Genomic DNA, 14,150 nt, shown 5'->3' on the forward strand with positions numbered 1-14,150 from the left:
TGCAAGTCACGCATCTCCATTGGAAATAACAAGCTTATTGACATTCCCCAAGGCACATGCTCAGCAGTCTATAGCCTTCATGTCGAAACGTCATACTGAACTTTTTTTTATCGTTATTAACAATGGTTTTCAGCAAATAAATATCTTTACAGATTTTATTGCCCAGCCCTATATGAATAGATTCGTTTTGCAGTATAATTGATGCACAAACATGTTACTGGAGCTTCATATGATTATACACAACTTGTATACACACAAAATAGTTTTTGGAGATTTATATTATCACCACTGAAGTCACATGGAATGACTTGACAAGGTTTTTTTGTTACTTTTCCTTACTTTGAATGTCTCTATTGCTGTCTGTGGAGGATGAGGAAGCTCTCAAATATCTTAATTTGTGTTTTGAAGTAAATGAGGGCGAGTAAATTAATATTAGGATTTTTATCTTCTGGTGAAATAACCCTTTAGCCTCAAATTTGGAACAAAACTTAATTAGATTTATTAACGTCTACCTTTCTAAAACATTTTTCTTGAAAAAAAAAAATTGTTGTGATTGGTCAAGTCTTTAGCCATAACAGAGTTTCTGCTCCAGAGACTTCATTAGCCATTGTATGGTAATACTATACTTTCCAGAATATAGTTTATGTTTATGAAATGTGCTGCAACTTATATTCCAAAGCAACTTGCATAAAGCAGCATTATTTTTTCTTGCATTCGATAAAAAAGCAGTGCCATCTTGACATTGCAAAATTACTTTAGACTGTATGGAAATCACTCACCCAACCAGCTAGCGGGTGGGTGGTAGGCAAATTTGTCATGGTGAAGTAGACAAGTCGCAGATATATTGCCAGGACTATAAATTATGTGTTTCATTCGAAAAATGAATCATTCTCTTTGTAAGGACTTTTTGTGTGATTCTAAATTTCTCAGCTCTCATCAAAAAAGTACATACTTTTAGGACGTAATATAGGTATGCGAATTGGGACGCAGCAACAGTTTAGGCAATTTAATATTTAATTAATGAATAATGAAATATTGGTTGAACCGATATATTGGTTGAACCTGAGTTTTCAGCATGTTTTATTGCATTAGAATTAAATCTGATGAAAGAAACAGCAAGAGTAGTGCAAGAGGATGCAATTGCTCACATCAATCAGCTCCAGGTCATCTTTGGCATGCAGGTGGCGCAGGAGGTACCAACGTGCCACTGATGCTATTGTTTCAGATCCACCTAAGGCTGAAGCATAAACAATCCTCTCCAACAGGCGACGGGTTTCCCTGCAGAACAACAAACCATAATCAATCTGATCCTGACCCACTTTAACCTCTGTTAGAGGAAGGTGACATCTTTCTTTTTTAACTTTTGTGTGCTGTTAGGGATGTTTTCATCCACTCTGAAGTGATTTTAAGGCTTAATTTGGCCACAACTTTCAGCAAATGGAATGATTTTAGTGGCAAATAATATTTCGACACATATTTTGGGAAAACACTTTGGAAATTTGTAATAATTCAACAATACACTCTGGGCACACTTACTACTCTTTCGTTATGTTAGTGGCTGTTTTTGCTTGATCTCCATTATAATGAAAATGTTTGTTTGCGAAGCCATGACAGCATATAATCATGTGTTCTTTATTGTTGTCGCTTTTTCCTGTTGGAAAGAGGTACAATTTTGTCATTTTTACTGCTGATCATCAAATGCAGTGCAAAAATGCTTAGCTCCTGGTTTAAACTATATGGAGTATAGTGTGTGTGTGTGTGTGTGTGTGTGTGTGTGTGTGTGTGTGTGTGTGTGTGTGTGTGTGTGTGTGTGTGTGTGTGTGTGTGTGTGTGTGTTTGAGAGAGTGCTTTGTGCACTTATCTTGATATGGTTGAAAAAATCAAAAATAAGCAGCACAGCTCTCAAAACATAGTACACGCAAGTGTATTCATGCACACACTATGTTTTGTTGTTTTACTCCATAGAACTCCATATAAAATTCAGAAACTTATCTGCAAAGACCTAACTAAAGGGTTAATGATGAAAACTGATGATCAACAGTAAAAATTTCCAACAGGAAAAACACCAACAAACAAGACTGCATGATTTTTTGGTGTCAAGGCTTTGCAATCCAAAAATATTGTTATAATGAATGTAAATGGGGCGATAAGTGCCACCAATATGAAAGGGTAGTCAATTTGAACAGTACATAAGGGTTAAATATAGTTAATTAACAATGCAATGCCAAGCTAAAGCAAACAATGTAATGCAAACACATGGTACAGAACAGGTCAAACTGATCTGACATGTTGATTCGAATACCATGGTAACAATTAATACAACACAAACACAAAAGAGCTCTATTTTTAAAGTCTTCTACCTGGCACCCATCTTCACGGAGAACTGCAGTAAGGCTTGAAAAAGGAGAGCGACCGGTGATTTGCTCATTTTTAAGACTTCACCTGTGGCTTCAGAAACCAGATCCTTCCAATCAGAAACGCCAACACCTGCCTGTAACCAAAAGTGAAGTTGGATATATTTAAGTAATGTTTACTTCAGTAGTTTTGGTGTATCAACTTTATGAAATAGAATGAGTAACTAGAAACAAAAGTCTTATAAAACAAGAATTTTAGATGTATTTTAGCTGGCACAGTTCAGACTAATATATGACTGGAGTCGGGATACGCTGAAGGCTCACACACTTTAATTAAAAGTAATGAAAGGCGAGCCACAAAGTGTCTAATTCAATTTAACAGGCAAAGCTGCAGTCAGCTAAAATAAAGGCAATAAGCTGACAGTTAAAGACGGGAGGAGAGGAGGAGAGACAAAATAAAACTAGAGGGAGAAAATGTGCAAGAGAGAAGCCTGAAGGCGCTGTAAGGAGATTAGCCCAAAATTATTGTCCTTTTTTATTAGCCATCACACAGACACTAGAAGCAAAAAGCAACGGAAAAAGTCACAAATGTGTCAAATTTGTAACGTAAAAAGTATTTATATATTTGCCTATGCTAGTTATTCGTTTTGAATAAAATGTTTATTTGTCTTTTTGTTAGAAATTTCTAATAAGAATATAATTTAGTGTTCATTCGGAGAAAATGAAAATAGTTTCATGAAGTAAAGTAATGAAGTAAATTACTTCACAAACTCTCACTGGCAAGTTTATAAGGTACACCTTACTAGTACCAGTTTGGACTCCTTTTTGCCTTCAGAACTGCCTTAATCCTTCATGGCATAGATTCAACAAGGTACTGGAAATATTGCTCAGATATTTTGGTTCATATTGACATGATAGCATCACACCATTGCTACAGATTTGTCAGTTGCACATCCGTCATGCAAATCTCCCATTCCACCACATCCCAAAGGTGCTCTATTGAATTGAGATATGGTGACTGGAGGCCATTTGAGTACAGTGAACATTGTCATGTTCAAGAAACATGTTATTCAAATAAGCATTATCCTGCTGGAAGTAGCCATCAGAAAATGAGTACACTGTGGTCATAAAGGGATGGACATGGTCAGCAACAATAGTCAGGTAGGCTGTGGCATTAACACGATGCTCAATTGGTACTAATGGGCCCAAAGTGTGTCAAGAAAAATATCCCCTACACCATTACACCACCACCAGCAGCAGGATCCATGCTTTCATGTTGTTGATGCCAAATTCTAACGCTACCATCCAAATGTTGCAGCAGAAATTAAGACTTATTAAAAAAGGCAAAGTTTTTCCAATCTTCTATGGTGCAATTTTGGTGAGTCTGTGCGAACTGTAGCCTCAGTTTCCTGTTCTTAGCTGACAGCAGTGTCAGTTAAGTGTCTTCTCCTGAGTGTAAGGTGTTGTCTTCAGCTGCTGTAGCCCATCCGCCTCAAGGCTGGATGTGTTGTGCGTTCAGAGATGCACTTCTGCATACCTCGATTGTAACAAGTGGTTATTTGAGCTGTTGCTTTTCTATCATCTCGAGCTAGTCTGGCCACTCTGGCATCAACAATGCATTTGCACCCACAGAAACGCCACTCACTGGATATTTTCTCTTTTGCAGGCCATTCTCTGTAAACCCTAGAAATGGTTGTGCATGAAAATCCCAGCAGATCAGCAGTTTCTGATATACTTAGACCAGCCCATCTGGCACCAACAACCATGCCATATTCAAAGTCACTTAAATCACGTTTCTTCACCATTCTGATGCTCAGCCTGAGCTGCAACTGATCGTCTTGACCATGTCTACATGCCTAAACACATTGAGTTGCTGTCATGTGATCGGCTGATTAGAAATTTGTTAACCTTATAATTTGTACCTTATAAAGTGGCCGCAAATGTCTATTATTTTAGACACACATACTGCATTATATTTTTCTTTCTTCTGATATTTAAGGACTATAAACATGGAACATTTTATACTGACTAGTTATTTTCTGCAAAAACATGTACACACTTAAGGGAAATCTAGAGCACCCATTATAACCAAGTGTTTTTATGAAATTTTTTTCCGCTCATAAAGGATGTAATTATCTGATAGAAATAATCATTTAATATAATAATATAACAGTTCAAAAAGTTCAAGTTCAAAAGAGCATGTATTTGAAATTAAAATCTGTTTATAGCATTAAAAACTTCTTTCTTGTGCCTTTTGATCCATTTGTGTCCATGCAGAATATAATCCTTAAAACATTTCAAATCATCGTACTGACCCAAAACTTTTGAACAAACTAATTTAACTTTCAAAGTTAAATGAACCAAATACATAAGTTTAAACACAGAGTTATCTGACAAGATTTAGGTTGACTGTGATGCATGTCTGAACTGATCTTGATCTTTTTATAGCCATTTATCCGTCTAGACTGTGTTTCATGGAGATCTCATGAGTTCTGTTGTAAACTGCGTCCTGAATAAACCGTTCGTCTCTGTCTCACAGACCATTAGGACAGGATTCAGACTGCAGCTGTCATATATTTGAGTTTGAAATCCCACAGTAAACACTTTGGTTGTGCAGAGTTTGAAAGCTGTCTAGAAGAATTATATAAATAGATTTTGAATGACGTTACTTAAGCCATTTTACACAAGTCCCATATCATGAAACTAATTTCTCCTAATTTGGTAAACATTCTAAATTAAAAAAAAGTAGGACAGTATAGATACAGAGGTCCCATTTTGATTTAATTCAATTTTATTTATTTATGAAATCTATTCTTAGTTTGTCATTTGATTTAGCGAATACAGATTTATAGAAACAATATTGCTTTCTTCTTGGTTTTTATTACGATATACAATATTATGATTATATTGACATACTTTCACAGGTGTAATAACAAAAAGAACTCTACTTTTTTTATTCTAATGCTTTATTTTAAAACAAAACTGAAGGCATTATTCAGTTAATGTCAGTAAGTATTCACCTTATTCTTCGCGTACGAGCAGGAGCAGTCATTTGAATCTTTTTGGCTTAAGACTTCCGGTCTCATTCACTTCCATTCATTTTTAGATGTTAAAACAGCAGGTTCTGATCCTTCAGCTGCTTGATGTTGCAAATTGACATTTTTTGTTATATTTTGTAATATTTTATATTTTTGCTATGTTTGTATAATCATGCAAATCCTTGTTTGTAGAGCAAGTAGTTTGAACATTTCCTGGGATTTATTATTCCTAGTCATTTCTTTAATAGGCAACTGAATCAGAAACGAGCGCACTTCCGCATTGAAGAATAAGGTCCATACATTAACCAACATCAAAAGTGATAAAAAAACAAGTCTTTTACAGAACTTTGGTTAGTTATTAATTTTGCTGAGATTTATAAAATTTTATAAAATAAAGTATTAATAAACATTAACTAGATAAATGTACATAATCTACAAGTAATTTAACTTTAGTTTTATCTGTTTGTTTAAATGAACTATACAACAATTTGAATATTATTAAAAATGTATTCAGAAAGTTTTAAAGTTTCATCGATAAAAAAATCATATAAACATATATCATAATCATACCATTTATATTGTTTTAGTGAATTTAAACTACTGATATAATACAGTGAATTTCAGTTTAGAAATACTGAATTAGATTTAATTATTTAATTTTAATTAGCCACCGACTTGTAAATGAAAAAAAAATCAAAGCTTTTGAGAATCAATACTGAACCGTCAATAGCCCTGATTAAAACTGTTATGCATGTTTAAATTTACATTTAGTCATTCTATATGATATTAGTGAAAATTGGCATAATTCTGCTATTGACATTTCTAGAAATAAACAGTAAATTCCAGTTCATAAGTGGTAAATTATTGATGAAAAAAAATCAATCTGTACACAAAACTTTTCAATAGAACAAGTTACATAAAGCAAAAATAAATAAATTGATTCACAGCTTTAAAAAATCAATATTGAATCAATCACATGTCTTATAATTACATATGTCTGATGAATCTGTGCATTTTGCTTAACATCCCAGTGAAATATTAATCTGTTACTCACCAAACATGGTGTCAGTGCTAAAAGTGAAAGTCGGAGCAGGCTGCTCATCTTGCCGCTGTGGTCCCCAAGCTGAGAGGCCAGCTGAAGACTCTGTTTATAAGCCACCGAGGCCTGAGCCAGCAGACCCTGAGAGCGGTAAACCTCAGCCAACCACTGAGGAAACAATAAGATTAAATCAACAACTCTATTTATCACATATGTAAACTTTTGTTAAAGGGATAGTTTACCCAAAAATATAAAAATGTATCAATTATTCACCCTCAAGCAGTACAAAACATTTATTGAGTTTCTTTCTTCCGTTGAAGAATGAGCATAATCACAAGGTACGCTACACTACAGTATGCTACTGTTAAACATTGCTGCCATTTTTTCCAATAAAGTTGTCAGTTCTCATGACAAATTAAAAAAAACTATAGTATCTTAAATTTAATTGAATGAATTATATATACAATCTTATAGAAGTATATATAAAACCTTTTAAAATGTTTCCATTTTTCACTGTAAAAACTATATGCTTGTTACCACATTTGATGTGGTGTGCATTGAAATAATAACAGCTTTTGAGATTTGAAAATTACACCCCTTAAAATTGCAATTTCGGTTTAGAAACGATTAATTGGGCAGGCCTAGAATAAAAGATTGAAGAATAAAAGGTGCAGCCTTTTTGACTCTTCTAAAGCCTACAAATGCCATAAAATGTTTCTTGTTTATCTAAAAAAACGCTGCTAAAGTCATATATTCTGAGAATGTCTTTTATTTAACTTCAATTGTTTTGTCAGAAAGTCTCAAAGTATGCGCCCATGGTCGAAATGCAACCTCTGGTGAACAGTAGCAGACTTCGAAATGAGACGCAGATTTGCAGTGATGAGCAATTTTTCTGTTTGCACCAGACAAAAAATGACAAAAAATTAAACACAGCCATTTAAAAGCACAGAATATGCACTCACTCATAAAATTGTAAGGTTTATAATCTAATTAATAAATATTAAACCTCTTTAACATTGTTAAATGTAGATGCTCAATCACTGATATGTGTTGGTTTACACTGAGTCACAGTTCTGAAGTTTATTTTATTTTGATTATTTTAATATTATATATTTTTTTCAAGATCTGATGTGAACTATCTGCTGCTGCTTTCAGTAGTTTGGCAATAAATGTCATGTAAAATGGCATTCAAGCTCACATTGTTAGCATTTAACACTGAATAAAGCATACAAGGTGTACCTGAGGTGATTTTTGTCAGTTTTCTGTTGTTTACCTGTGAGAAATAGAAGCCGTTTCTAATATATATTAATTTCAGGCGTTGGTTAGAACAAAAACTCCTTTTAATATGGAAAATATTCCTTCTATTGCATGCCGTTGCTTTTATATAGAACACAGTTTAAATCAGCCTTTAGGATCGATCCTCAGACTTGCTGCTGTTTGGTCCTCAATCTGGCAACCTGAGTTTGATTGTGCTTTGATCCAGGAAAGCAATCCTAGTTCCACCACTGGGTGCCAAACTTACAAACTGCACCTTTAACATTTTTGGTCAATAATTCCATGTAAATCTATCTCTTTTATCAGTATAAAATATTTGTCAATTTCACTGAAATATCCTACATTATTAAAAGGAACAATCCAATTTTTTTGAAAATATGTTAATTTTACCTGCAGTTAAACAGGCTTTAACAGTGATCATTTTATAATCCATTCAGTTAATATCAGGGTATGGCAGGACCCTTTTAGCTTAGCTTAGCATAGGATAAATCTCTAAATCAGATGTGACCATTAGCATCTCGCTCATTCTTTTTCCAATTACAATAATTTTGTTATTGGAAATTGTATTTCCTAATTTTCCTAAAGCTTGACCCTTTTGTAGTTAGATCATGTTTTAAAACAGACAAATAATAAAAAAAAAATGCTTTTTTCTAGGTCGATATGGTTAGGAACTATACTCTCATTCTGCTTTAATAATCAAGAAACTTTGCTGCTATACCATCTTGTATCAATGCAGATCCAATGATTATTATGTTATATATATATTTCAGCAACTGGCAATAGTTCTCAGCGAGGTAACTAGATAACAGCGCTCTGTAATACTGGTGCGCTAGCTGCAGTCATAGATGGCAGCAAAGTTCCTTGATTATTACGCCAGAATGACAGTATAGTTTCCATACATAAAACAACTTGCATAATAGCAACTTTTTCATTTTCTTTTGGCCTTAGATCATAATGGTCTTATCTAATTCAATGCTTTATGCTAAGCTAAGCTAACAGTGTGTACTAAATAGGCTAAATTTAATCAAAACTGGTAAAATGCAACAGTATAACTCTATGTGACTAGTAAAACTCTATGTGAGCCTCAGGAATTTAGATTGTTCCTTTATAGCAGGCGTGACCAACCCTGTTCCTGGAGATCGACCCTCCTGCAGATTTTAGTTGCAACCCAAATCAAACACACCTGCCTGTAATTATCAAGTGCTGTTCAGGTCCTAATTTAAAGGGTTAGGTGTGTTTGATCAGAGTTGGAGCTGAACTTTGCAGGTAGGTTGATCTCCAGGAACAGGGTTGAGCACCCCTGCTTTATTTACCTTATTCTCCGCATTCGAGTGGGCGCTGACATTTAAATCTTTTTGCCTTGAGACTTCCGGTCTCATTCACTTCCATTCATTTTTTGACATTAAAAACTGCTCATTACGCTGCTTGATGTTGCAATTTTATATTTTCTTATTATATTATTGTTCTTGGTCTGTATAGTCATGCAAACACTTGTTTGTAGAGCAAGTAGTTTGACCGTTTTCTGCCGTTTATTATTCCTAGTCATTTTTCCCATAGGCGACTGAATCGGAAGTTCTAAGACAATCGCAAAAACAGGCGCACTTCCGCATTTTAGAATTAGGTCAATAGCATAGGTCTCAAACTTGATTCATGAAGGGCCGCAGCTCTGCACAGTTTTGCTCCAACCCTAATCAAACACAGCTGATCCAACTAATTAAGGTGATCGAGACTAAAAGAGAACTTTTAACAGGTGTGAGTTGGAGGTGGTTAGAGCTAAAATGTGCAGAGCTGTGGCTCTCCAGCAATTGAGTTTGAGACAATTGCTTTAAAAGGTTTCATAAAATTAACCTTAAACATTCAGACCAAACCTTTGGATTAAAACAGCAAAAATAAAAATCTTTTGTCTACACACAGTAAGAAAATCAGTCGGACCCCTTGCCCCATTCAGTGAAATAGATTGTGTACGTACATGCCAGGCGGCCACTGATGTGTGATTGGCCATGACAGCAGCACTGAGCTGATCCAGCACTGCCGGAGGAATGCAGCTACCAGCCTCAGACAGCAGGAGGCGCTCACACTGAACCTGCCTTAACATCAGGAACACCACAGGATGCTCTGGAGAAACACTCAGAACCTGACAGAGCAAGAAAAAAGGTATATAAACCATTAAAAGTGCAGAGTAATAAACTATACATAATGTAGATGAAAACAATGTTATCATTGTTATGAATTTACCGCTTCTCGATTACATTTTTAATACATACATTTTTACATTTTAATGGTCGCAAAGTAATTTTATATTTAAAAGAGATGAAATAGATTGAAACTACATTTGCTGCCTATGAAAGATGAGGAAGCTCTCTGACTTAATTGAAAATATCTTTATTTGTGTTTTAAAGATAAATGAAGGTCTCAGGGGATTGGAACAACATGAGAGTGAGCAATTAATAACAGATTGAATTTTTTGGGAGAACTAATAGCTTTATGTCTTCTGGCGGTGTAAATTTGTGAAGATTTTCTTGGCTCAATTTAGGACCAATTAAACAATGATTAAAAAGAATTGCTGCGGACCATGATGCAAAAAGTTAAAGCAGTTCTAAAGGCCAGTCAAGAAGTCAAGACTATAAGTAAATCAAATCTAATCAGACAATCTTGTAAAAACTGGTAACATGGTAAGTAAATAAATAAATACTACTTAAATATTTTCTTACATGTTCACTGATATAAGACAGCATATTCAGACTACACTGTACTTTTACAAAACTGGTTAATTCAGATAAATGATTCCTAATCACGTTCATAAAGGAAATACTAAAAATAGTAACACACTTTAATAAGCTAATCAAGATAGCAGGATTATTAGAAGTTTCCAGAGAGGAGTTTTGGGACATTTTAAACCTAAACTCTACAGGACATTGGCCCATAAGCAGCACAAGTAGATACTCCTGCACTACAGATACACTCCTAGTGTAACAGCGCTAGTGTTTTGAGTAGACAGATACAGCCACAGGAGATACATTGGACAGACAGTGCCTTGTTTGCTATGGAAATGGGTACATGGTTCTGCTCTGAAGCCCTAGAACAGGACAACCTGTCTGTGCCTGAATCAGGCAGGAGTGCCACATAAATGGGGAACAGCATAGCACTCACACAAAGAGAGAGAGTGTGTGTACATGTGTCGGTTTGTACCTGAGAGCAGAGAGCCTCCGCCTGGTCATACTGGCCGCTCAGTTTGAGTCCAGTCACAGCCTGCTGCAGCACCCACCCTTCCAGAGCCTGAGCCAAGAGCCCGTCCTCTCCCTGCAGACCCTTCACTGAGAGCAGACCGCACACACAACACAGCTATTAGTTTTGTTTATTTTTCTTTTAAACACCTTTAGCACATAATGTGATATTTTGCATATATCAAAATAAATGAATGAATGGATTACAAGAAACTATACAATTAACAATGTTAAAATTGTTAATATATCAAAATATGCAATAAAAACATTTTAAATTAAAGGAAACTGTCAGTGTGTCTTTGTCTGATAAACAGCACAGTGACAGACGTGAAGAAAGCAGATCTCACGTAATGTTTGTGAGAAATACCACAGTAAAAACTTTTCCAATGATTATTTGATGTATTTGGTGTAGAGTTAATTTAAGCCTTTATGTGATGAGTCACACAATGTCCTTACAAAGTTCACGCACACACATCAGACATACACACACAGTGCACGCATTTAACTTTGAACAGTTTTGCACAGCAAATGTGACATAATACATGTTAATATTCACTGCTGTATGTATATCAGTTATGTTAATGTACAAAATAAACCTGATTTAACGTCAACAAACCGTTACTGAAGTGTCTTCTTTTATAACTGACATACAGTACGGCTGTGGGGATAATGTAAAGACAGTGAAACTGCTGTAATTCATTACAAAGATGCACTGTTTTAAAAACGTTTTAAACTTGTAAAACTAAATCTTGATCACATTTGATGATGATTGATGATCACAGAGAGCTTAACATATCTTTCAATCCTAGTTGCTTTGCGCACGTCCTGTCTTGTTGATATGATTATATATGTTACAATGAAGCCATGTTAATACGCTGCTGTAAATCAATTCGAATGGGGGATAAACTGCACTTCTTTGTGACGTTGTGGTGGGCCTCAAACTGGGAGGGATTTAAGTCCTATTTTAACCTCAGGAAACTTAAAAAAAAAAAAAAAAGTTATTGTGTTTCTATCAGTCAGATGTGATGGTGGACACGTTATACCTACACACAGTTCTGTCCAAATAGCTTGCAAAGGATGATTTTCATCATAGGTGCCCTTTAAATTAGAAAATTTCTAAATTATAAAACGTATTTGAATTTTTGAGCAAGATGCTAATGGTCTAATCTGATTCAATGATTTATGCTAAGCTAATTCAAAAATGATAAAACTCAACTGTTTAACTCTAGGGATCCTGTAAAAGGAGCCTTAAAATAGTGTAGTGTTCCTTTTACACAAGAAAAGAATTCTACAATACATTTAGAAGATTTAATAAACAACCATGTGTAAGTCTTGGTATGACCTTGGTATGAATAACACCTTGTAAAAATAACTTGGTCATACATGGAGTTAAAATTCACAAAACATATTCTTTTTTACACTAGGATTTAGATCATAAAACTCAATTTTGTGTCATTCATCCCATTCTATCTCCCACATGTCACTTATGCAAAACGTTTATGACAGGCTTGAACAGAATTTAACTGGGTGAAATATTCAAGTTAAGAGCCCATTTTTGCACCGATATCTCAGGACCAATGTGACCTGGAACCCAGCAAAAGAAGACACTGAAGTTTTTCTTGGATTAACAATCTTCTTTGCACATAACGTACAGACTTTTAAACATATTTTTAACAGCACAAACAGTATGAATTCTCTTTTATTCTCCCTAAAGCTGCCTTTATTGGAAAAATAGTGTACAAACTACTGTAATGATGTACACAAACTGAACACTTAGTTCTCACTGACCTTTTTCAGACACCAGGGCCATGTGTGCCCTCTCCAGATCTTCTCTGTGTGGGGTGGAGCCTGTGAGGAAGCATGCAGTGTTCTCTGTGTGACAGGCAGCCATTAGCCCCGCCCACCCAGCAGGATCATCTGCGTTTGTCAAACAGAGAGAAAGACAGAAGACACACAGATCAGTCTTACACTGAATCACTGTCATCCTACCTTTGACGGAGATTAATATTCCATTTGGCTGATATATTGGCGTCTCCTCTCTCCACTTTTTATATCTCTGAATATAGTCTTGGCACTTACTTTTGCTGACTCCTGCTGGCGTGTTTAATGCAGAGTTCTCAGTATCCAAATGGAACTTTTTCATTATTATGGTTATAGAAGTTTGTGTTCTGGCCAAAACTGTATTAACACGTTTTTGAACAAGAACACAAAGCTCATTACAACAGTTTGACATAAATCCTCATATTGTTGCGTATTTCAGGGTTCCCACACTTTAAAGCCAACAATCCAATCAATTCTGAACAGAACAAAAAAATGTCCCGCCCTTTATATATTATTTTATTCCTATAGAGAAAAATAGACAATTGCATTTTCTGCTGAGCAATGAAGTTTTAGACATTTCAAATGTTGAACTTTCAAAAAAAACTTTCAGAATTGAGCACAAGAAAAAATCCAATCTCATCTCTGAGGACCCTCATTATGCATATGAGTGGTCCAGAGACAAAGAAAATCTAACACTCAAAACTTTGCCATGAAACCATTGGTCAGTCAGTAGAAAATGGGTGTGACATGACCCATAGTTAAAATCCATTTTCTCCCCTGATTCTGGGCAGAAGGTCTCGGAAAAAAAAAGTCCCCAGAAGTGCCCCTGAGGGGGCAGACTGCGCTTCTGTACCCACGTGACTCGGCTGAGTCCACGTTTTCTTGTTTTTTGGCAAACTAAACTCAGTTCAAAGTTTGCGTCTCGCGTATCCTCCAATCTGCATCGCAAGCTACAACCATCAAGAAAGGACTTCTTCAAGGACTCCATCTTCCAACACATTAGAGAAACTCGCATAAAGACAGAAAGCCCCACTAAATCCAGGTATTTAGTTATGCGTAAAGCTGTGCCCCTTATCAAAAAGGTGTTTTTATCTTGGTGGTCCTTAATAGTTGTGTGGAACTGAGGTAGATTTGCTATTCTTTCATCTAAACTCTTTATTTTCTCCCTTGCTTTCTTTTCTATGTTTTGTACGTTTGTTTGTTATATGTTAGACTAGTCAATAAATCAGGCTATAACCACATTAGATTGTTTTTGTTTGCCTTACAGAAAAAGTAACTTAAATGACAGATTTTGCTACAAGCTGGTTTAAGTTTACTAAAACTTGTAAAATGATTAATCTACTTCACAAGAAGTAGTTATAAATCCCTTTCTAAATAGATAAATAATTACAGAGTTTGC

The 14,150-nt window shown here is 35.3% G+C and overlaps 1 protein-coding gene across 1 annotated transcript in view; it reads right to left on the reverse strand.

Moving 5' to 3' along the window:
• skic3 (SKI3 subunit of superkiller complex) overlaps positions 1–14,150 on the reverse strand; it is a 52,896-nt gene that overhangs the window by 2,019 nt on the left and 36,727 nt on the right. Inside the window, exons 35-40 of the mRNA XM_002662098.7 lie at positions 12,719–12,847; positions 10,896–11,020; positions 9,676–9,840; positions 6,447–6,599; positions 2,361–2,491; positions 1,149–1,278 (exon numbers count right to left, since the gene is read on the reverse strand). Coding sequence (XP_002662144.4) covers positions 1,149–1,278; positions 2,361–2,491; positions 6,447–6,599; positions 9,676–9,840; positions 10,896–11,020; positions 12,719–12,847 — 833 coding nt within the window. The remainder of the gene's footprint in view (positions 1–1,148; positions 1,279–2,360; positions 2,492–6,446; positions 6,600–9,675; positions 9,841–10,895; positions 11,021–12,718; positions 12,848–14,150) is intronic.

The sequence above is a fragment of the Danio rerio genome, chromosome 5 (genome assembly GCF_049306965.1).
Source record: "Danio rerio strain Tuebingen ecotype United States chromosome 5, GRCz12tu, whole genome shotgun sequence".
NCBI classification, from domain to species: domain Eukaryota; kingdom Metazoa; phylum Chordata; class Actinopteri; order Cypriniformes; family Danionidae; genus Danio; species Danio rerio.